General features: G+C 39.8%; 1 protein-coding gene across 1 annotated transcript in view; it reads left to right on the top strand.

Annotated features, from left to right (window-relative positions):
* The window catches only part of igf2bp2 (insulin like growth factor 2 mRNA binding protein 2), a 45178-nt gene that overhangs the window by 1306 nt on the left and 20813 nt on the right, over positions 1-23059 (top strand). Inside the window, exons 2-3 of the mRNA XM_023950670.1 lie at positions 264-324; positions 21290-21338. Coding sequence (XP_023806438.1) covers positions 264-324; positions 21290-21338 — 110 coding nt within the window. The remainder of the gene's footprint in view (positions 1-263; positions 325-21289; positions 21339-23059) is intronic.

Below are 23059 nucleotides of genomic sequence, written 5' to 3'. Positions count from 1 at the left end.
ATAAGCTCATCATGCAGCATTTTTGGGTGCTAATAACACCAATTGTCACCCACAAAATGCCACGCCGTGGTTGTGTTGAAGTAATCTTCTGTGCATTCACCTCCGCCGCGCACGCAACGCGCTCGTGCGCTGCACTCTTTCCCCCCACTGTTTGAATGAGGACGCACCTACTTGAAGTGATTCAAAGAGTTCGGGCCTACCCGCGCGCATTGTTTGCTCTTCTCAGACACACATAACACTTGTTTGTTTTTTTGCCCCTACAGGTAAAGTCGAATTACACGGAAAGGTGATAGAAGTAGACTACTCTGTTCCAAAACGACTAAGGTAGGCCCACGAGCTTACAAACACGCACTCTAGTCTAGCATATGCCTATACTGTGTGGTGCCCCATGGCAGACTGTGTGTGACCTGTAGGCTTCCGCTGAGAAATATAGCAAGCACGTTTGGCCGTTTTTATCGCGTTTTTCGCCGTTTCCTCCTGCTTGTTGTTTGGTTGCGTGGCACAGAAAAGTTGTTTTGTGGTGGCGAAACAAAAAAAAAGGAGGGAACGATTTAAAGGAGCGGTTAAAGTCTACATCCGTGAAACACATGGCTTCTGCCATATCGCCTGATCTGCAGGCCTGTCTCAAAAAATGCTTTCCATGTACACATGTATGAGTGTTTTAAATAAATAAAAAAAAAAACTGCATGTGAGCCCAAAAAAGACATAACAATCCTAAAAGACGGAAACGTTTCCGTCCACGTTGTTTTTTTCTTGCATAATCAGATGTTTCATTAGGAGCTGCATTCACACAGGAATTAAAATACATATGTGAGAGTCTGTGAGCAAATCCCGTTTAGACCACAGCCAGGACACCTGTAGGCTCGACAATTCCCTCCTGTTGGGCGGACGCATGAAAAAACCCCACGTGAGATTAATGAAAACGGCCCAAAACAGTTTTAGTTTCAAGAAAACCCACGTAGCGTGACAAAGAGGTAAATATCCAAGCCCCCTCGCGAGAGAACACGTGACTTCTACTTTATGTTCTCGCTGCATGGTCCTCCCCTTTTTGGTGCAACTACTCCTGCATTACACACCCCGTTTCCGCCATGAATCCCAGTAAAAGAACCTATAGTGAATCGAGCTGTCAACCCCCCACCCACCAACCCTGCTGTACGGCTCCATCTGAGGGCGTTTTGTAAGCTTCAAGGCGCAACATGGTGTCAAAGCTTGCGCCACTTTCCTGGACATGCTGGAGAGCCTCATAATGGCTGCCATCATGGCCCCGCGCGCTGCACGCCTATAGGCGGAAATCTATTCATCCATACATGTGACTGTGTGCTGCAGCCCAGCTGAAGGCCTTCAAGAAAAAAATAATAATCGTAAAATCCTCACTATGTCGGGGGAGTCTGAAGAGAAGCGGGCGGTTATTTTAGCTTGTTTGCAGGGCAATGTCTGGCGTTTGTTTAGTTACTTTTTTTTAAAGGCGTAATGCTTTGCCTTGTTGGAAATTTAAAAACGAAATCTTCCCATATTTATAGAGGCTATGGCAAAAAACCCAAATATTTCTTATTTAAAGACTTGCATTCATAATTCAACCCTTTAAAAAATACAATTTTATGTTATTTAATGTAAGTTAATACAGTGCAAACACTTGAAACAATTCATTCTTGAATATTTGGTATAAAATGACGTTTTTTAAGAACGCAACATCTTTAATTTTTCTCAAATATTCAAAATTTTTGATTATATAAGAAACAGTTTGATTTGGAATTGTTAAGCAGAGCAATCGAGACAAACTAATCTTCAGAATATTTATTTTATTATTTAGAAAGCTGTGGAAGCTTTTGGAGTCATTTTAAGGCCTGTGAGGTGGTTGATGTTTCACATCTTGCAGTTTTAATTGTATGTTTACACTCTACTAATCTATTTCCTGTGCATGTATAAGTATTTAAAGACAAAAATAAAATCATTTAAAAAAAATTGTTTTAGGATATAATCATTTAGACTTGAGTTCTCCCTTTTTGGTGACATTTTGTGAGAAGAGCCGTTTTCTTAGGGGGATAAGGCCTTTGAAACGTGAGACGTTTGTTGACTTGGTTTCAATTTCTTTGTGAGGCTCTTTCTATTTTTGTTGATTTCTTTTTATATTTATTGTTAATTAGTTTTATACATTCAATTAGTTTAGAGTTTTTTCTTATAAGAAAATCCTTGTAAAACGTTGTAAATGTTAAAATAGATTTTTTTTATTTAAAAATGATTTAAAAGCTGTTTCATTGAACCTCTTTTGTCAAATAAAAAAAAAACTATAAATTATTTTAAAATATATAATATGTTTTAGTATAATGGCAGCTGTGTGTTAGCTGATAATCACACTTTATTTTGTTTTATATGCTTTTGTTGTGCTGATACGATACTATCAACTTTATATTTAATAGCAAGTTTTGGGGATACAAACAATTATTTATTTAATAAATGATCACAAAATTGTTTTATGTTATTAGAAATAGATACATTTTTAAATACTTTAGGCAAAATAAAGTCCTATGTTTTGATTTAGTAAATTATTAGAGAAAACTGTTAGATTATCACACATGATAAAATTTTTGGTTTTTAAAATATCAAAATAATTTTTTCTATAAGTAAACCAGCATCCAAAACCATCCATCTCTGAGCGTGCTGTGTTTTTAATATTAAAAACAATAGAGATAAAGACATGAACGGCTCCCGTGGTTTAACTGGTCAACAGTTGGTAGTTTTTTTTTTATTTTTCTCTGAGGCAAATTAAATCTCATATTGAAATAAAGTGAAACATTTCAGATTATTCATTTGAGAAAAAAGTAATTTAAAGCTTCTTTTTTCTAAAAACATCAATGCTGATTTGAACCAAACTAGTAAAAATTACATTTCCTTCCCCTTTATTTTCTTCCTCTAAATTGATAAAGCTCTGTAAACATCTGCATTGCACCACAGGGTTGCCCATGCAGATGTGTGTGTCCATGCTGTTTTGCACACTGAGTCAAAACAGAGAAACACGATAGTCAACAGTTGATCCACTTTTGAATCCATTAATACCGCCCAGTCGATCGAGGGAGGCTCTCCGGTTCAGGTTCTGGGTTTGTCCGGGCTGACAGCAGAAACCGTGTCTGTTGAAACCCTCACACTGCCTCCGCTTACCTGTCCACCAGGAAGTGGTCTGCATTGTGGAGCAAATGCCTTCAAGCATCTCTAATGATTATTTATTTATTTTTGTCTTGAAATTTTTATTTGTTCCTGAAAAAAACAGCCAAAAAAAAACTTTTTTTGTTGTTGTTGTTGTGGATGAGCCGAAGGCTTCTGTTTCCATCGTTCCCAGGCTGCTCCATTTAAATTCCACCGATTCTCCGCTGAATTTGTAAAGTAATTATTTACTTTTTCTTGAAAGCAGAGTTTCTCCCCTGAAGAGATCGCAGTCTTGCTGTTGCAACAGAGTACATAGCTTAAGGGAGCAGTTGAGATCAGATGCAAGAGAATTATCAATTCATTGTATGTAAAAACATCGCTTTTAAAGTCTCAGAGAACTAAAACACTTGTTTTTTATTTTATTTCAGTGCTTGTATGTATATCACAAAAGCATCAGAAGCACATTGCTCATGAGGGTATTATTCACATTCAACAGTCACACTCCAGCCGCTTGCATGACTAAATATGCTGCAGTGGAACTACACCCTTTTCAAACTGGCTTAAATGTTTGGCCGGACGATTCCCTGGAGGAGGTGTGTGTGGAAGGTGTGGCTGCAGGGAGGAGGACTAACTTGACGAGTTTATGTCTGACTAAGTGGACTACAAATACAAGTGAAGGACTGTTTACCACCTGTGTAGTTTTCACCTGGAAAATGCCTCAGCGCCAGATGCAGGCAGTAACGGAGGAGGGAAGGTTCTGCTTTTATTTTTGAGTTTTTATAAACTCCAGAATCTCTCACCGTCTAATGATTACATGAATGGAGAGCCGGTTTATGCTGGGATCAAAATAAAGTGTCATTGATCGGGAGATGAGTCGTAAATCCTCCTTTTACTTAGCCATTTTTTTTGCAAGAGCTGCCAGCTGGGAGAATTTGCCCCTGGTGATATATTGTCTGTCTCGCTGAGGTCAGCCCCTGCTTGTAGAGACGGGCAGAAAAAGTTGTATTCCGGCTCTCCTCTTATCATCCCTGGAAAGTTGTATCTGCAGTGCTCTCAGTGGCACAGTTGTCTGCAAGGTATTCAGCACAAAAACATGTGTTATCCCAGCTATAAAGATCAGCATTGTTTGGAACAGGTGTGTAAAGGTGCTGCCAGGCGGAGGAATTGCTGAAATCTTAAATGTGTTGGATGGAAATGAGTTTGAATTTACAATTGGGAGATTTAAAGGTTTAACAGCAGCTGTTTTTTTTTGTTTTTTGCTTATTCTATGTCTTCTGTGTTTTTGGGTATTGGACAAAGAAAGAAAAGTCAACAGGATTTTTTAATCATGGAAAAAAAAAGGAGAAGCAAAGACTCATGCTGGATATCAAGTTTATTGCTTTAAGTTTACTGGATCTTCCAGGGTGTGGTTTCCAAAGAGGGGACTGGGCAGCTGAGGAGCAGAGCAGGTGGCATTTCTCAGCCAGACAAGCCTTGTCCTTGCCTCATATCATCACCATATAAAACTGCAACGCTGGTACAACCTAAAACCTCTGATGGGATTTGAACAGGTGAAAGGTCTCGAGGAGCCAATCAGGGTTTGACATGGAGCGAACCAGTGGCTGAAGTGCTCCAAACCGCGGCTGTGGGCCAACCCTCACTTGATGTTTTTTTTCTTTTTGAGGCCAGAATTGGAACCACAGGATCAGGGTCTGATTCCTCCGCGAATCGAATACGGAAGCGACAGGCAACAAGCTTATTAATACTGTGGATTGATTTTTTTAAACTGTTAGAGGATGTGGTTGAAACTAAGTCTGAAACTGTTACTAACCCCTTATGGGAAAAATACTATAGGAAAATATATTAAAAGAATGTCTGGCTAAGACGAATAAAAGGCAGATGAAAGCGATTTAAAAAGTGTAAAATAAGGTTAAATAACATGCCACACACAGATGCAAGAATCAAATCAATCAAATCTAGACTTTTCTAGACCTAGGCCTTTTCAGGGATTCCCACATGTTTTTTGGTATTCATTTTTCGCCCAGCAAGAATAATCCAGTGCTGTTTAACCGCCTTAATTTTATGATAGAAATAAAATTAGAAAAGTGACTGGTTCAGTGCATCAAGCCTTTGCAATGTGCTGTGATGGAAAGTAGTGCTGACATTGCATCACTAATGTATAAAGTATTACTGTCAGTACTAATCACAGGAGGACTTGGAAAAGGTAGGAAAACACAAGAGCCAAGAAAAACAAGACAGGAAGTCTTTGAGTATTGGTGCTTGGCATAGTCATTGTGGTTCAGAAGGAGAAAGACAGCAGGCTTGACGCTATGGGTTAATTTAGCAAAATACGTCTAGTGTTGTTCAGAATCAGATCAATGTTTTGTCTTTAGAGAAATAATGGAATGTTGAAGAAAATGTTTTAAGTGTTTAAACTTGTCAAAAGAGGTTAAGGTGTTTGGCTCTGGGTTTTTTTTTTGGTCTATATTATGAAGCTAAAATATCTGAGCCATCATACAAACACATCATTAAAAAATGATGTTTATATCCTAAACTTGAGTGGACATTTTTCTGAAACAATATTTAAACTCACAAATGTAAAATTTGTATTGTGAAATGTACATCATTTGCAGTCCAGCGGAGAAATTACTTTGCTTTTGTACTCTTTTGCCTAATTTACTGTTCCCTGTTCTTTTGGGGGAAACTGTGGATATCAGTGTTTTTGCTGTCAGCTCTCGAAGAGAGTAGCGAATGACGAAAGATGTCAAAATTGCTGTCTTCTGACATTTACAGCGTTCTGATGTGGGAGTGGAGCGGTGCCTTTGTGCGTCGTAAATGCGCGTGTCCATGTGTGTTTACAGGTCATGCTTTATTCAGCTCCAACTGTTTCAGGTTAGATTCTCCACGTTGCCATGGGAACCACTTTTAGTGGTTTCCAGAGTTGAAGATACAGACCTTGAATGATGAAGGATTTTTTTTTTTAAATTACACCTGTTTTATGTTTGTTATTGTTGTTGTTGTAAAAAGTAGGGAAAATAAGAAAAGAACTGAGTTTTCTGTCCATTTTTCAGTCCTGTAAAACCCATCCATTTGTTAGAGATAGGAGGCAGTCCACTGGTCCCCGCTGCGGTTCTAACACCAGTGCCCAGCTATGTGCCACTGGCTCTCCTTATGAGCACTGCAGCGGTCAGAGTGCTGATTTTATATGACAAGTGAAAAGCAGGATCTAGCAAGGTTCCTTAAGGAAAAACAAAATTGTGCTCTTTTTCTTGTCTGAATTATAACAGGAGTAAAGTGGTGAAGGGCTTTCCATCCTTTGCAATGCCTTCTATTCAGGAATCGCAGCCGTCATTTCCATCCTTTTCCATATGTATTCAGCGGAAGCTGGGAACCCCATCACCAAGAACAGAACAAGTCATCTACGCATAGCTGAGGCTCCAACGCAAGCTGGAGCACAGTCTGACCATTGTGCTTCTTCTGTCTCTGACGGAAAGGAAAGACACGGAAAGGACTTCCGAGTGCAAACCGTTACATGCATGCTTATGCTTTGCTCTCAGTGTGCGTCTGCTACAGTGGTTCTGCTCCCGCACGTTCAGAAAAGTGAGCAAAGCTGATAGAGGGCAGTATTTCTGCCCTCACCGGTGAGGCTATCTGTGGCTGTATGTGTGTCTTTTTGTAGCATCTGGTTCAAAATCAGATTTGTGTAATATATCACTCGTCCCTGCTCTGCAATATAGATATTCGGTTTTGCATTTCTCTGGGATCAAGTAGTGTTAAATTAAAGGTAACCTCTGTTACTTTAAATCAAAACCTTACATTACCAATAACAGAACAGCCAACCATGAGTGGAATAGACAGAAACATCTCTGTTAAAAAAACGTATTTTCAACTGTCATGGCAACTATTTTTAACATTTCATTGAGTAATCCAGTGTTTCTGGAGTCTGATCTTTTGCGGATGTTGTGCAATTTTACTCATTTTCTATAGAGTGCATGTGCAGATGGAGAGAATGTGTGGTTACATCACCCTTTGGCATGTATCAGACCCATTTGAAGCTATAAGAAAAAATGTTTCGACTATAATAAACCATTGTTAAAATGGTCAAATATGCAAGACAAGTGAGCTTGACACTTTGGGAAAATGCACAGGAAGGCCATCTTGGTGCAACAGATTTGACAGGACTATTTGCCTCATTTGTCTACAAACTTGCAGACATCGCTGTTCTGCCCTGTCTCAAGTATTTTTTATTTTTTTTAACTGCCTAGGAGGAAGTCATGGGGACACCTTTTAGTTTTACCCAGAACCAAACCCCAAATGACTTGAAGTGAAGAGGTCAGGGATGGCGGACAGAACAGGTGATCATCAAATCAAGTGTAAAAAAGTGAATATGTACTCCAAACGTTGAGCTCTGAGAAATGTTAAACTTGTCAAAAGAGATTTGTTTGAATGAAGCCAAAAACTGCCTAAAAAAGACAAACATCAAGTACACATCTAATGTAAACACACGAAGTATTCACACATTGAGCTGGGTTTGTAAAATCAATTAATCGGTCTTTACTTAGAAAATCAATATCATTAAATTCACCGAGAAATTTTCCATTAAAATATTTCTTGTAATTTTTCAGGCAAAACCTCCTTTCAAATTGTTTTTAAATGTAAGAATTCAGAAATCACCAGTGACTGTTCTACCTTAGTTCAGTTTAGTTCACCAGCCATGTAAAGTATGCTTTAATATTTAAAAAAAAGAAGATTTTGGATAAAAAATTTGACGTATAAAAGCTTAATCAAATGGAAAATCTGAATGGTAACTTCTGAATTAAAATTAAATTAAATTAATTCAGTGGCATTCAAACCCAGCCCTTTTCAAAGACGAAAAAAGAACAACTATTTAAAATATTTTAATGACCAAACAGTTTTATCTCAAATAAACGTGTTATACATAAACACCTACTTATCCTCTAAACCCACTGAATCCATTTTGGGGTCATGGGGTTGCTGGAGCCTGTCCCAGGTACTGTTGGGCAAACGTGGGGTACATGATGGACAGGTCTCCAGTCTGTCACACGCATTCACAGCCAAGGGAAAATTTAAAATATTTGATTATGAAGCATGTTTTTGGGCTGTGGGAGGAAGCTGGAGTGTCTGGAGAAAACCTACGCATGTGCAGGGAGAACATGCAAACACTTCATGGAAAAGACCCAGTCGGGATTCGAACCAAGGCCTTCTCACTGTGAGGGCAAAGCGCTAACCACCGTTGAGCAGCCCTTATACATAATCAAATGGAGGAAATTAAATATGATTCATTATTATGCATTATGACATAGCTACCTGATCCTGAGCTCAGACATGAGTTGAGTAATGTGGGCCAAGCAGGTGCTGGAGAGCTGCATGTCTTCATGTATCTTCTTGCCATGTGACCCAGCATCCACCAGTACTTGGTCATTTAGGGGAAAAAGTCTGTACAATACAGGGCAAAAAAATCTGCAGGAAAACACGAGTAATTATAGTGATTCATTTTAAATATTCCACTTTTTACAACAGGATTATATTGAGAGGAAAGAAAGAAATTATTTAGTTCCAAAAAGTCTACAAACGTCTGCTGTCTTGCTGACCTGTGGCAATATTTCACACGGAAAAGATAAATTATTGTGCAAGTGTTCAGTCTCATTGAGGAGGCTTCACTCAGCAGCCCCTGTAAGTGCACCCACCATTGTGGCAGTGGGGTTTTACTCCATACCAGGAGATGCTGTTAGTCAGAGTTGAGATTTTCAGGGTGTCATATTCCCGGTTTTACAAAATATGATTAATAAGTAAAGGCAGCAGGCTCACAAAATCCATGCCAACGGCTTTGATAGCAGTCAGTGGATTGATTGATTGATATGTGGGCTGAGCGTGGAAACGGCGACCCCATTGATTTATATTGTGAGCATTTGGATAGAATGCTACCCTCTGGTCCCCCAATGTGACACCCCATCTCACAAACAGCATTATGACAACAACTGATGAGTGGTCTGTTCCTGCCAGGTTAAATAAGATTCATACCTCATTGAAATTGAAGAGTGTCTCCATGGCAAAGCATGGTTGAAGGACCTCAGGGCAAAACTACAGGCATCTTCAACTCACCAGGTTGGTAAATATTTGATGCCGGATCAGCCATGCATGTGTTCTTGTGGAGGGGAGGAGGTTGCAGAAGTTAATGAGGTCTTTGCTACAAGCGCCTATATATTTGTGTGCCAAATAAACTTTTTTCCACTCTTGTACTCGGTTTTATGGAATGAATTGCTGTAGATGTTTTTGCTGGTAGCCCCTCGCTCAGGAGTCCTTAACACTGCTTTTCCACTGCAGCACTTCTTCCATGCCCCCCCCACCCCCCACCCCTCACATGTGCACATGATGTGTCGGCGTAGCACCTTGAAAGATGGAGAGCATCAATTATCACTCCGTCTTCTCTAGCTTGTAACTCCACGCTCTCCTTGTGCAGAGAGTCAGCGCAGGAAGAAGTCTGCTATGTGTCTGCAGGTGGAGGTTTTAAGCATAGTACAACTGTTTGTTATGCACTGTAAGCTGAATGTGAGACAGCTTAGACGGTGTGGTGAAGCTGGAGTTTCCTCCATTCAGAGCTGGTCGCTGGATGCTTTTGGTCTCTAAAAGTGATGTTGGCAGCTGACCGGTTTCCTGTCGTTCTGAACGACAAGTATCAAAAGCTGCAGATAGACAGCAATGAAGATTGGGGAAGGTAATGCAGCACATGTGCAGCTCTTGAAGACACGCTAATCCTACGGGATGTGTTTGTTCTCGATCTTTACAGGCGTAATTGTTGCGCCCCTTGATGGATGCCCGCCCACCCAACGCACTTGTAGAGCGTTCAGAGCATCGCCGCACAGTTTCAAAGATTGCTGCTCACATAAACATACAAATTACCAACGTAGCACCAGACGAAACAGAGATCGGCGTTGCTTTTGTTCAATTATTTATTTATTTGGACCTGTTTTTGCTGGTCTCGACGGGAAGCTCCACGCGTGTCGATGTCACACTCCCGATGACGTCGACACGCGACAAACGACAGCGATCTTATTACGGTTCTGTGTTTGTGGCACACTCATATCCTCCAGATCTTCCGTTTTTCAGAGCTGAACCCTCACAACAACCCCTTCAACATAATTGGGGTGTTTGTCGAAGAGGCAAACCAGCCTTGTGTGCTCTCTGCCAGCAGTGATGAAAGGAGCCGGCCTGTAAGTGCTTGCAGATTTGTTTTGGAGTTTTTGTGAAAAAAGTAATGCAGGACGGAGCGGTGGGTGGGAAGAACTTGCTAACAGAGAGTTGACCATTTCTCAAAAAACAGTCAGGAGATTTACAATTATATTGAATGTTTCAAACACCCATCATGACAAATGATTTTTCTCTTTAGTTTCTTGCTACTATTGCCTCCCTGCCGTCAACATTTCTTCTTTTATTGTCTCAGTTCAAATGCTACAAACATTCCCACATTCTCTTCCTGTGGAGGAGCACAGATTCCCAAGTGGAGATATCGATGTCAACGCAGGATATTTTATAGCTATTTATCATATATTGATCAGGACCGAGCCGCTCGGACAATTGCATTCGTTTTCATTCCCACAGCGACATGGGGCATCCGCTGACCTCCTCTCCCTTAAACGCACACACCCACTGCTCTGCATATCTCATCTTCACTTCCTGTCTGGCCCCCTGCCACTTTTTCACACAGTAGGTCGAGGGTGGGAGCATCAGAACACAGATAATAGCCATGTAATTTCAACTTTTGTAGAGAAAATGCTATCAGAACAGTTGGATTCACCAGTTAAGCATCCTGAATCTCCTAGAAAGCATGAAGGACACCAGAAAGGATAAGGGCTGCTTTTCTGTCACTGTGCTGCCCTTTCTGTTAATGCAGCTCCTACCTTAAACCTGTTAGACCCCCCCCCCCCCCCCCCCCCCCCCCCAGAAGGCAGCATAAGTGCGTCCCATATACATAATCCCACCACCTTCAAATCTCTTGATGGCTTATCAAAGTAATGCCTCTTCATTTACTTTGCCACACTCTACTCACCTCTGTGAGTGCTTCCAGTCTCTATTTGTCCCACTCACACACAGAGACTAAAGAGTCGTCGGCTCTACAGCGTTTGATTAATCCCTGTAAAATCCAAAAAAAGGAAATGTTTTCCGGCTTTTGGTGCGGGGTTCATGCTTGTTTCCATTCAATCTGGTTACAAGTCATCAGTGTCTTTATTCAGGATAAACATCAGCACAGAAATATGCCCAGAGCTCGCTTGCCTGCCAATTACTTTGTCAATGACTTTAGTATTTATTCAGTCCTGATAGAGTTTCAGTTAATAGAATTTGCTTCGGGACAGTTGATTCTTTTTCAATGTATGAGAATAGGATGAATAAATTATTAGCTTTTTATTATTTGTGCAAAAAAAAAGGTCAAACTATTGTCATATACAAAAAAGCATAAATGTTGAAGAAAAAGTCATTTTATTTAAAGAAAAATAAATCAGGTGAACAGAGAAGAAGCACGCTGAACATATCGAACATTAAACAACATGCTTGACTTTTGATTTTGTGCGTTTGCACAAGCTGCTGTTTGGAGAGCTGGGACACCTCGGTGAGAGCAGCTGTGAGCGGCGAGGGCGTCCTTTCCACGCTGCTTCTCAGAGGTTGAGCGTGCACCTGCCTCGGGCTGGTTACTCTGCCTCGTTTTTTCTCTCTGCTAAAGAAACTTCCCTGTGTGAAAGAACGAGTAGAACCGGCTCTCAGAGGAAGCTGAAGGACTAGAAGGAGGGGGCTGACAGAGAGAAAGAAGCAGGCGGGTGAACGGTTGAAGAGCTTGTTATGCTGTGTATGGGCAGTTACGCTAACCCCGCTCGGACTTACACCACTGACAGGCGGGCTCAGACTTCCAGCTATACAGTATAATACCTTGTGGCTGGCAGATTAAAGGATGAGACCTAAGAAGTGAGCTGCACAATTCAACAAAAGCAGCCATGAGGAGCCGCCGAGAGTGGAACTACGCTGCACCGCCGCAGTATGAGCCAGTATCCACCTGTCAATAGGTCCGGGCACTGAGGTGTGTGACAGGCAGACAGGAGCAGTGCGCCTGCAGAGAGAAGTAGGCACACAGCGGGAGGCTATACATTAGCATTTGTGTTCGATGCGTGAGCTGCATCCCTGTAGGTTGATCTGTCAGTGGGGAACAGGGACTGAAGAGTCTGGGTGGCAGACATGCAGGACCTGCCAGTTCTCTGATAAGTGCCCCCCCCCGATTTGTATGCTTTTTTTAAGTATTTTGGTTGTAGAAGCTTCAAATTACAATCCAAGTGCTTTGATTGCAACTGATTCCATTTGCTGCATATTTGCATGACAGGCTGAAATTACCTTTTTTTTTCTTTTCAGCAGGCTGTACGAAACTCTTCACGCTTCCCACATGAAAAGACCTGCATGGGTTTTCATTTTATTAATGCTTCGTGTGTCAGAGCATGTTACTACAAGTTCCAGGAGGGTGCGAGGAGAGTATATTCATTTGTGGTTTGTAAAGAGAGTTCCCAGTCTGTCTTTGTTTTGAGTTTTTTTTTATTATAAACTGCGCACGAACAATGCATTTTTTATTACAGCTGCAGGTCATGTATGGTTATTTACTCTAATTAGGAATTGTTTTGTTGTTGCTGAAGAGATACACTATTCTCAGAGTTATTCTTTGTTTCTTGTAACTCAAAATATGATCAAAAGAAGAAGAAAAAACCCATGCTTACTCGGAAATGCTTGAAGGTAAAACCTTTGTTTTTGGAAATAGGAATTCAGCTGCATTTTCAGCTTTTTTCATGGAGGTTTCCGTGATCCTTCATCGCAGAATTGTCTCCCCCACATAAAAGCACGACTCTTGAATCTTCCTTTTGGAGACACCCAGCACACTCCTGACATGCCGCTCACATTTATGAGGAGCTCTCTGCAGTGTAATCACCTCGTTCTTGCTGCTGTGTCAAACTCAGCTGCACTGAACACAAACCGGCACTTTAAAATGTGCGAATGCCCGTTCTGGGATTTAACTACACAACATCTTGGATTTAACTGCACAGTTCAGCTGGCTTGTTGAGAAAAACTATTGAAAATGTCAGAAACCTTTTTTAAAGACGACCAGTAAAATAGTAACCACACTTGTAGCAGAGTACTTTGCAGGATTAGAGCCAGAATCAGTTTATTGTCATTATTCATACACATATAATTCAGTTGCTCGGCCTAACAAGTAAAAATCAGTAAAACAGTTGCAGCAACAATAATGAAGTAGTACGGTAGCTTAATAAAATCCCATTTGTGCATATTTCTGGTCATAAAAGCATCACTGGCTGAAAATTAGTAAAAATGTGCAGCTTTTTACAAATGTTTATATGTGTAACCTCTTGATATGATGTACACATCTTTGAGCTTGTCAGCATAAAAAGTCTAAAACAGAGTTATTGCAGTGACCTCTAATACAAAGCGCAGTTACTGTCATCTGTTGAACGTTTGAATTAACCCCTATTACGCTGTGACGGCGTGATCCTCTGCATACTAACAGACCTGCCTAAATTAACGCTGTACTTTGTATGTAACAGACGAACAGCTGACATGCAGAGCATCCTTATTTACGTGTTTCTATTAACCAGCTGAGTGGGTTTTTGACAGCAAGGAGCAGACAAATGTCAACAGGAAGGCTGTGGCTTCCATTAGAGCGGCATGTGTCTCCCTGCAGCAACGTCTCGGTGAAAAGCTAATGTGTGAAGAGAAACAGGCAGGCAGGTGAGGCGGCTGAATTCTGATGAACCCGCACCCGGCGAGGTCTGACAGATAACAGAAGCAGGCACCTGAGCGTTCCTACTGAGCTCTGCAGAGCAGCATTGCTTGTGTAAGGAAACCCCGGAGAAGTCCATGCAGCCCTTATTTTATATACATATATGTATAGACTCACAAAAATCTTTCATGCTTTTACAACACAATATTAACCATAGAAAAAAAATTGACCAAAGTATATGTGTTTGTTTAATTATTTTTACTAAGTCATGAATTTATTCCTTTCTCTGAATCCATTTGTGAGGGAGTATTTATTAATCATTAATCATGTTATAGCCGCTATCAGCATTTTCTTTTTTGCAGTCTCAGCTAAACCTAATTGTTGTGGCTCAGATTTCAGTCTGATTGTCTTTTGCAGCTAAAGCAGCAGTTGCCCTTGAAAAAAAACTTTCTTTTCAGCACCAAAATATTACAATAGGCGGAAATATTTTTGGAAAGTCTAAGTTCACTAAATGCTCTTAATCTAAAGAATATAATATGGATATTTTGATTTATGTGAAAAGCTCTAAACAAACAGACTTTTTGAGTTACGATTATTAAAATTATTCCTTTCTTTTTAATTTGATTCATGAGTCCTTCTCTTTATGAAAGGGGAAGAAAACACAATTCAGCATCGCACGTTAACACATGGCTGTGCACATTTCATAGCCTTATTCCAGAACAAATCAGTAAAGAAAGCTGACCTTCACGATACTATTCTATTTTTCCCCATGTGTTTTGTTTACTAAGAAAGTCAGAGGAAATGGTACAGTACAGTGACAGCACTGTAAGTGCAGAGGAAACGCTGAAAGGAGAACGCACAAAGCCGTGTGCCTGATCCAGGTCAGATCACGCCGTTTAGCCTCGCTCATGTGCTCAGCATGTAACCGCACACTGTACTACACACAATCAGCCACACCTTTTTTATATGTTTGCATCATATTTTATTTTTCCCATGAGAAGACAAAAGGTCAGCTCAGTTGATGTGTCGATTGAGCTGTGTCAACTGTGTTTAGGGGGCTGCAACACCAAAGCAGCATTATATCGACTTAAGGAGTGTAAAACAGACTTTTTTTTTTTTTTAGGTACCTGTCTATTCTGTTTATTCGTCCTGCATGATAAAACACTGAGACCAAAACATGGACCAACAGTACAATGAGTAGTAAAGGTTCAGTACAGGATCCTGTCATTGCTTTTATTTCATCATCAAAAATAATTCCATCCCACATGGTAAAAAAAAATAACAAGGAATACAAATTAAAGCAGCAGGTTTCCTGAGGTAAAACCTTATTTTTAGTTTTGAAGTTTAGCTCTGAGTAATTCTGCTGACGCACATAAAGATAAAATGTTCTAAAAGCATGACTCAATGACAAAAAAAAGAACACCTGAAAATCCTTGGCTTGAATCAGAATTAAGGTAAACTATGCTTTTTTTCAATATATTTGCCAGTCTATAAAAATAACCTGGAAATGTTGTGATTAATATTCATATTTGACAGAGGACCTCCATCACATAGAGGGCGGTCTCTTCCACAGTTCTGACCTGCTACTCCCTTTATGAGATTCCAGGATGTTTAAGTGCTTAAAAGCTTAAAGAGCCAAACCAGAAATTGGGTTAATTCAGATTAGATGAGCCTGTTGTTGAAGCCTTAAGACCACCTTTCTACCTGAACGATGTGCGACGGCATTAAAACGCTGGACTTAAGTTATGGAGCCTCCCAAACATGCAAGAGTGAGCAGCGGCACATGTGTGTGATCTTTGGATGATCCCAATATGCATATAACAGAGGCACAAGACATTGGCCATATGAGTTTGTAATAAGTGAGTAGTTACCTGAAATTCATGTCCATGTTCATGTTTGATTAAAAAAATAGAGTTTTTATCTGTATGGTATGCTTAAAATTGCTCTCTATTTCAGGGTGTTTTTGCTTTGATGAGAACTTCCTGTGTCTGTTGTGTTCCCGAGTGTGGCCTTCAAGCATTTAGTCAGCCAGATTAGAGTAGCAAAGTGTGAAGAAGATGAAAAAAGTTTTTTCAGTTGTTTTTTTGAACATTCAATAGAGCTCCAAACCTGTAACCCTGCATATATATATATATATATATATATATATATATATATATATATATATATATATATATATATATATATATATATATATATATATATTCCTTTTGATATAACTGTGAGATATAAACTGAATTTACCGAGAACAGCCAGTCTGGAGGTAGACAGTTTAATGGATGCTGGAGTGAAGGAAATGACAAGCAAATGTAAGAGAAAAAAAAACCTTTATCACCCAGGTAAGTCAGATGGGAGCTTTCTAGTTGAGCAAAGAGGATGACATGTTAGTGGGAGTACTCCGGAGCTTCCTGCTCGGTACAGAAGAGGCCGAAAGGTCATTCTGGATGTCTTTTTGCCCGCCTAGGGAGACACCCCCCCCCCCCCACCCCTCCACTGGGTGACTTGTGAGCCACCTCTGACATTCAGATAGTGGTGACAGAGGTAAACAAAGCTTTTAAAGGCATCATTAGACACCAACTTACCTGGAGAAGAAAAAGTTTAATTATTCGAAAGAATTTTAGGAAAGAAAACAAAAAAAAACACACCATTATTGTGTTCTGCTTTGTTTTTGAGACAATTTGTCTAGTTGATTGTGTTTCTGAAGCAAACTTGACATGTTTATGAGTTTGCAAAAATAGAAATCATGTACACGATGTTTTTACATTTTTATCTACGATCTAGTCTTTCTTGTAATCTTTTGAAGAGCTTATGAGCAATATTTTTTCATTCTTTCTAGAGGAAATATAAAATCCTTCTTCTGAGATGTTTATCCACTTAAAGTCAAGTTATTGTACGCAAAAATCTATGAAAAGCTTTTTAAATAATATTTTTTGACTCGAATTGTCTAATATTTTGATTTAGCTGCCTTTTTCTTTCTTAGATCCTTTGTAGGTTTAAGGGGCTGCACCAAGCGAACAAAAGATAAAAAAGAGATTTTGAAAAGAAAGGAACCTGATAGTGGTAGATCCACTTTTTTACTACAATAGAAGAAAAATAAAACCAAACTTTTTGTAAAGCACAAAAAGAAATTATAAAGAAATTCTTGGAAGTTCTTTATAATTGTTTTCTTGGGAGTAACCTTTGCTTTCTTTCTTTACTGAATGATTTGTCTAGTGTGGCTTCATTTTTATTTTTTTCTGCTTTATTATTTTCTCTTTGAGTCAGTTCTTGCATTTGTTGCAGCCTGCCATTTCTGGATGTTTGCTGTGTTCAGCTCATTTGTGCGGACTTCCTTTCGGACTGTTTTTGTTTTGTTTAAATCTTCCTTGCCTCCACCAAAGACGTATAATTTCCCAGCGTCTCACGGCGTGCTCTGAGAGACACGTGCTCGTTATGAATTCATCTGCGTCTATCGTTGCTTTCTGACTCATGTTCGGCAAATGTGAGTTTTTACCGTTTAGTAGGAGAGGGAGAAACAAAAAGACAGCCGTGATTTAGATTTCACACCTTTGCTGCCTAAATGAACAGTTATGACTGCATGTAATGCTTTGTTTGTCTCCTGGTAAATAATGGAACAATCATTAAGCTGTTGGCGCTCTTCTTCTCATAATTCTTTTAACTTGAATGACATTAGAAGGAAGCCCAGAGATGCAAATATATTACAAAGTTTCTCTCCTTTTTTTTTTTAGAAGCTTTTACAAAAGGCTCATGTAGGGGAAACCCTGTTGTGTTGGGTAAACACTCTTTTTTTTCTCACACCTCTCTCTGCCTGTTCTAGTTTAAAAAAATCCTTTGAGCGTGCAGATTTGTTTTGCCTGCCTCTGCACAGACACGGTTCCTGACATCGTACAGGTGGGAGCAGCAAATATTAGCTTTTCAACTGAAACCCGGCCACCCTCGGATATTCAAAACTGAGATTGAGCCACTTTCTTTTTTAATACTCTGTCTGTCTTTTGGCAGGCTGCTGCAAACCAGCAGCAGACAGTTTGGTTACATTCAACAAACATTGAGTAACCATCGGCTTCAGTCTGCAGTGTCTGCTTCGGTTCATTTTCAGATTCCAGGGAGGACGAGCTGAGGGAGAGCACGGGGTTCACCTTTAATGCAAATGTAATCTCAGCATTACTCCCTGGTTTGCATGAAACATAGAGCCTAAACCTGGATGCCACAGGGCGAATCTATGTGGCAGAGTGGTATGCCTAACCCTTCCCTGCTCTGGAACCAGACAGGCAAAAAACAGGGCTCCCCTCGGTTAGCCAGCGGCCACAAGGGCACTGAAATTGAGACCTTTAAGTAGCGTCAGGAGTCATTTTTTCCTAGGCATGTCCCGTCAGGACTCTGTCGGGTGAGTGGCATCATAGTCTTCATAGTGGTGACATAGTGGAGGTGAAAAGCACTTTACGTCCAAGTGCTCATATAGCCTTTAATAAGGGTTGGCATCATGTTCTCTGCATGAAGATTACAATTGACACAATGAACTAATAAAAAGAGGTATTTTGCAATTTAAAAGAACACAACTCAAAAATTGCCCGCCATTTTTGTTGCCCCGGTAATGTAAGGTTGGGGTTGTAAGGGGCTGTAAGCTAGCAGGAGAGAGTGTAAACAACAGGATGATGGGAAGTCAGGGAGGGTTTACTCCACGTCAACAGTGGCCGCTCTGCAGAAACCATGTTCTAGAAAACGACAGGTTTCTTGATTTTGCCTAAAAAACAACAATCATAATTAAAAGACCATTAGGACCACTTTTACAATAGATCAAAAGATGATTGGAGTGGCACTTAAATAAAATAAACTTTAAGTGTACTGTTTTTTGCTAGGGGATTGTCTGCTTTTGCCTAAAAGTTGTTCCTTACTTCATAGAATAGGTTGTGTGTTTTAGCACTTCACCCTTTCATGGATGCCTCAAGCCACCAATAGTGAGGAAACAGTTACAGACTCATAAGTACGAGAACAGCAGATGTCCTTGAGTTCATTTGCTTCTCTACCTTTTGCATGCACAGTTTGGGTGCAAAAGGTTCTAGAATTAGTAGAATTGGCCAAAAAAAATAAAATAATAATCCCATGTTTCTTACTTTTAGCTTTCCACCCAGTCCATCTGCCGGCTCCCTCTTCTCACTGCAGACAGGAACTTTGTACCTAATTTCTAAAATGCTCTTTAAAATGTCTTTTTAGAGTGCGTCAGCTCAGCGGTCTGTGCTGAGCTGGACTGGAGTCTCTCACGTTAATGTAGCTGTTAACAGCTTGTGGTCACAAGCGGTTTGTGTGGCTTTGCTGTTGGAGTTGACAGATTCACTGGAGGCAGAGACACGTGTGGAAGCTGTAGATCCTGAAAGCGAGAAGGCAAGGAGCAGCCTCAGTTTCATCCTTCTGTTCTGGAAATGCCCCTCATAACCACAGCTCAACTTTTTGCATTGATGGTATTGACAGATGGAGATGAAATGCATCTTAACTGAACAAACTAGAAGAATTAAATAACGATGTTTATTTCAACTCCTAACCCAACATTACAAAAGTTATGATTTTTAGAGGTTTTGTTTGATGGAAATACCAACTATTTGTTTGTTCTAAGATTTGAGCTGCTTAACAGCAGGAATCTTTGTCAAAGATCTTGCACCCCAGACTGTTTGTACCGCTCTAGGACTTGTTTACTCGGATTGTCTGGTTTGGTGGTGATAACAATGGTTTTAGTTTAATTGCAAGTGAACCCTGGTGCAGAACGGTACAGCAAAATGTAGTTCTGGTGGGAGTCACTGTTTTTATTTTTATTTTGTATCCGTCCTGGTCAGCTGATGTAACGTCCGGATGTTTCAATGCTTGGCATTTGGAGTAAGCCAAAACTTAAACCTATCTGTCTGTTCAAAGGGAGTCCACTGGTCCACCCTAAAGCAAAAGCATTGAAAAATTTTGTAATGGTTGCAGCTTGCCATTAACATTGTTTCTTAATACTCTAGGTGGGACTCATGGGGGTAACTATTGCTTGGGGGTATTGCAGCCATCTGCAGATCGGTTTGCCTTTAGAACGTTTGTGTCTTGGGTCAAGACACCTTTCTTTTTATTACTCTTGACAATAGTGTAGCAAAAACTCCTATGGTCCATTAGCCCAACTCAGCACATCTCAGTCTGGCTTGAGGCGATTCCACTCGGAGGTGTATTACACTGAAGCCTCTACTTTTAGTGCCTTAGCACCAAGATGGACAGGATGTATGGACTCTACAGAAGGACGGGAGCCTTGGGATCTGCCTTGTTTTCAAAAAATAGTGGTAGACTGCGCTTTGTTACAAGTTACAAGTATTGCAAATTAATTAACCCAATCTGAATAACTGTGAGATGAGTCAAAACAGAAAATGAAAATGCAGCCTTAGTCATTTTGGATAAAGCCTCTGCTAAATTTGATGGTATATAATGTTGGATCACACTATTACCCAGACGACACTTTCAACACTGATGTTCTAGAGGCATATTGTGCTAACGTACCTCCCTTTTGTTAGAATTTCATGTTTTTAAAGTGAGAATAAATAACGAACCTATCATTTGCAAAGAGAGTTTTCTTTTTTGGATATTATTGTAAAGTTATTTCATGTTTTTTTAAAATTATTTTTTACTCTGTGAAACATAGTTTTTTGCTAATTGTTTCCTGATTAGCCCTGATATAGCTTAGTCTATTTCACAAAGGTGAACTTTATAACTCATTTATCGACCAGTCCAGCTAATCAATTGCAAAACATTTTTATACGTTTCGTTTTCATTAACAGCCTTTTTCTGGTTGCTCATATTTTAAGTTTTAAAAATGTTTTAGTGCTTTTAAAAATCAAAGTGTGGAATCTTTATTAATCACCTGAAAATTCCTCAAAAAAATGTTCTCCGGTTTTGTATTTTTAAAAAAATCATTTTTATATATAAAAGGAGGGCTAAGATCTATTCCGGAAACCCGTTTTTTTACTAGGTCTGTCAGGACGAAGGGAAATCCATCGCTTCCAACTACATTTTTACATTTGTCTTGGTGTTGTAAAAAACACAAGCAGTGTGTTTTTTTGTCTGAATGTTCATATTTTTCTTTCTTTCTTGGAGCTCTGAAGTTGCTGCTGTGTATTTGCTCACATTTGAGCTGTAGATGCTGTACAAAGAATCTGGCAGTTGCATATGTAATCACACACTTTCTCATTCTACATTCTGTACCGTAAACCGTAGAAATATCCCTGGTCTTCAGCTGCTGATGTAAATGCACAGTCTGTTTGAAATGATCTAAGTGAAGTTTGCTGGTTTGTGCTTTGAACACTTTAGAGTGCTTGAGTTTGTGGTTCAGGTCTGTTAAGTCCACTCCGCCTCTGTGTCTCATCTCTGCAGGAGTCGGAAGATCCAGATCCGGAACATTCCCCCTCATCTACAGTGGGAGGTCAGTTGTTTGTACATCAGTGAGTGAGTGTGTGTTTGGGAGAGACAGTGATGCCCAGTTGAACAACAACAGGCAGCACCTAAACTAATTTCCTGACCATGAGTCACCAGCCTTTGTAGTGCGCTCTTAAGTGTTTTCATGCGCATGTTTATGTCTGTGAATGTGCTTGTTTGTATGTCAGTGTTTACTACTGTGTGAATAAGCCTGTGTCTGCATGAGATCATCTGTAACCTTGCAGGGGTTCGAGTTAGCTGTGTGCATTTGGTGTTTGTTGCTGTCGGCCTTCCCGTGTCCGTTTGGGTTTTTCCTCTGTATGTTGTCTGCACGCCACAGGGGAGCTCACAGTATTTCATTTGGGAATTAGGAACACTGGCATTTGTTATTTCTTGATCCATTAGGACACGCTGCTGGAACATTTAGAATTGAAGAATTTTGCCTCAAAAGCCAGTCACCATTTTGTAGAGTGCCAATCAGAGATACGGTAAGAAAAAGAATGATGTAATGCAGATTAAAGTCCCAATCCGATCATCTTTTAATGTATTTCAAAAAGCGTTCCCAGTGGTCTTTTATTTATAATGATGCCGTTTTTTGCCAAAATCATAAAACTGTCATTTTCTAGAAAATAGTTTCTGCAGAGCTGCAGGAGTTCATTAGAAATTTGACTCTGAGTTGTGGGTGGGACCTTTGGGGCTGAGTATGGCTTTCCCCACTTCCCATCATCCCTTTGTTTTCACGCTCTCCTAACCCCTCACAACCCCAACCTAACATACTGGTAAATAGTGAGCAATAGTGCAGCTCTCCAGCCACATAGTTTGGATCGAGATGCCAGCTTGTATTGCCCTTCATGGATCGTTTACAAGCAAATGCATCAGAATGGAACAGAGCAGGGAGCTGGTGGCCTGCCAATTGTAGTTTCTAAGTCACAGGTACAAGCTTATTCTAACTGCATTTTTACATCTGCTCCTGATTCACAGCGATTTGGATAAAGAAACACTAAGAAACTTTAGCCTAATTTTCTTTACATGTGTCATACATCAAGAGAAAAATGCCACACGAACATGTAAAAACAAACGCCAAAAAACAATTTTCATCGGAGTGGGTCTTTGAAAGATAAACCTGTTTTTAAAGCTAATCTGGACATCTTAATTTATATAAGAATCTATTGAGATAGAAGACTACTTGCAACTCTTAAAATATCTGTACTGGTTAGTTCAGATTCTATTGATTAATTGGAAATAACTGAAGACCCAGAAGCTGGTGCTTTGATGATAAAAAAAAAAAAAATTTCTACTTTGGATTCATTTTATTACAACTCAAAATTTTGCTATTTTTGACGTTTTAAAAATGTGAATTTTTGAGAGTTTTTAAATGTTTTAGATCATTCTGTATAAAACTGGCTCAGGGATTTAAAGAGATTTTGCGGAGGGTTAAGCACTTTTTTTTTTTCCACGCTTTTATCCTTTTGACTATAGAATATTGACACACACATAAATGATTCTGATTTCAACTTTTCTCTATAAGTCATAAATCTAAAAGGCGGGTTTATCTTTATCACTGCAAGATAAAGTTCTAAGAGTTTGTGCTCTGCTGGTAACCTGCTGGAGGTGCGTCCAGATCTTTAACTTCAGACTTCGTGTCTTGAAGCTATAAACAGGATAAATGTGGCAAAGTGATGTTTTCAGGCATATCCATCCCTCAATCCTCACCTTCCTTACACCCAC

The sequence above is a fragment of the Oryzias latipes genome, chromosome 21 (genome assembly GCF_002234675.1).
Source record: "Oryzias latipes chromosome 21, ASM223467v1".
In the NCBI taxonomy this organism is placed as follows: Eukaryota; Metazoa; Chordata; class Actinopteri; order Beloniformes; family Adrianichthyidae; genus Oryzias; species Oryzias latipes.
Note: the sequence above shows the minus strand (reverse complement) of the source record. Positions and strands in the feature narration are given on the sequence as shown.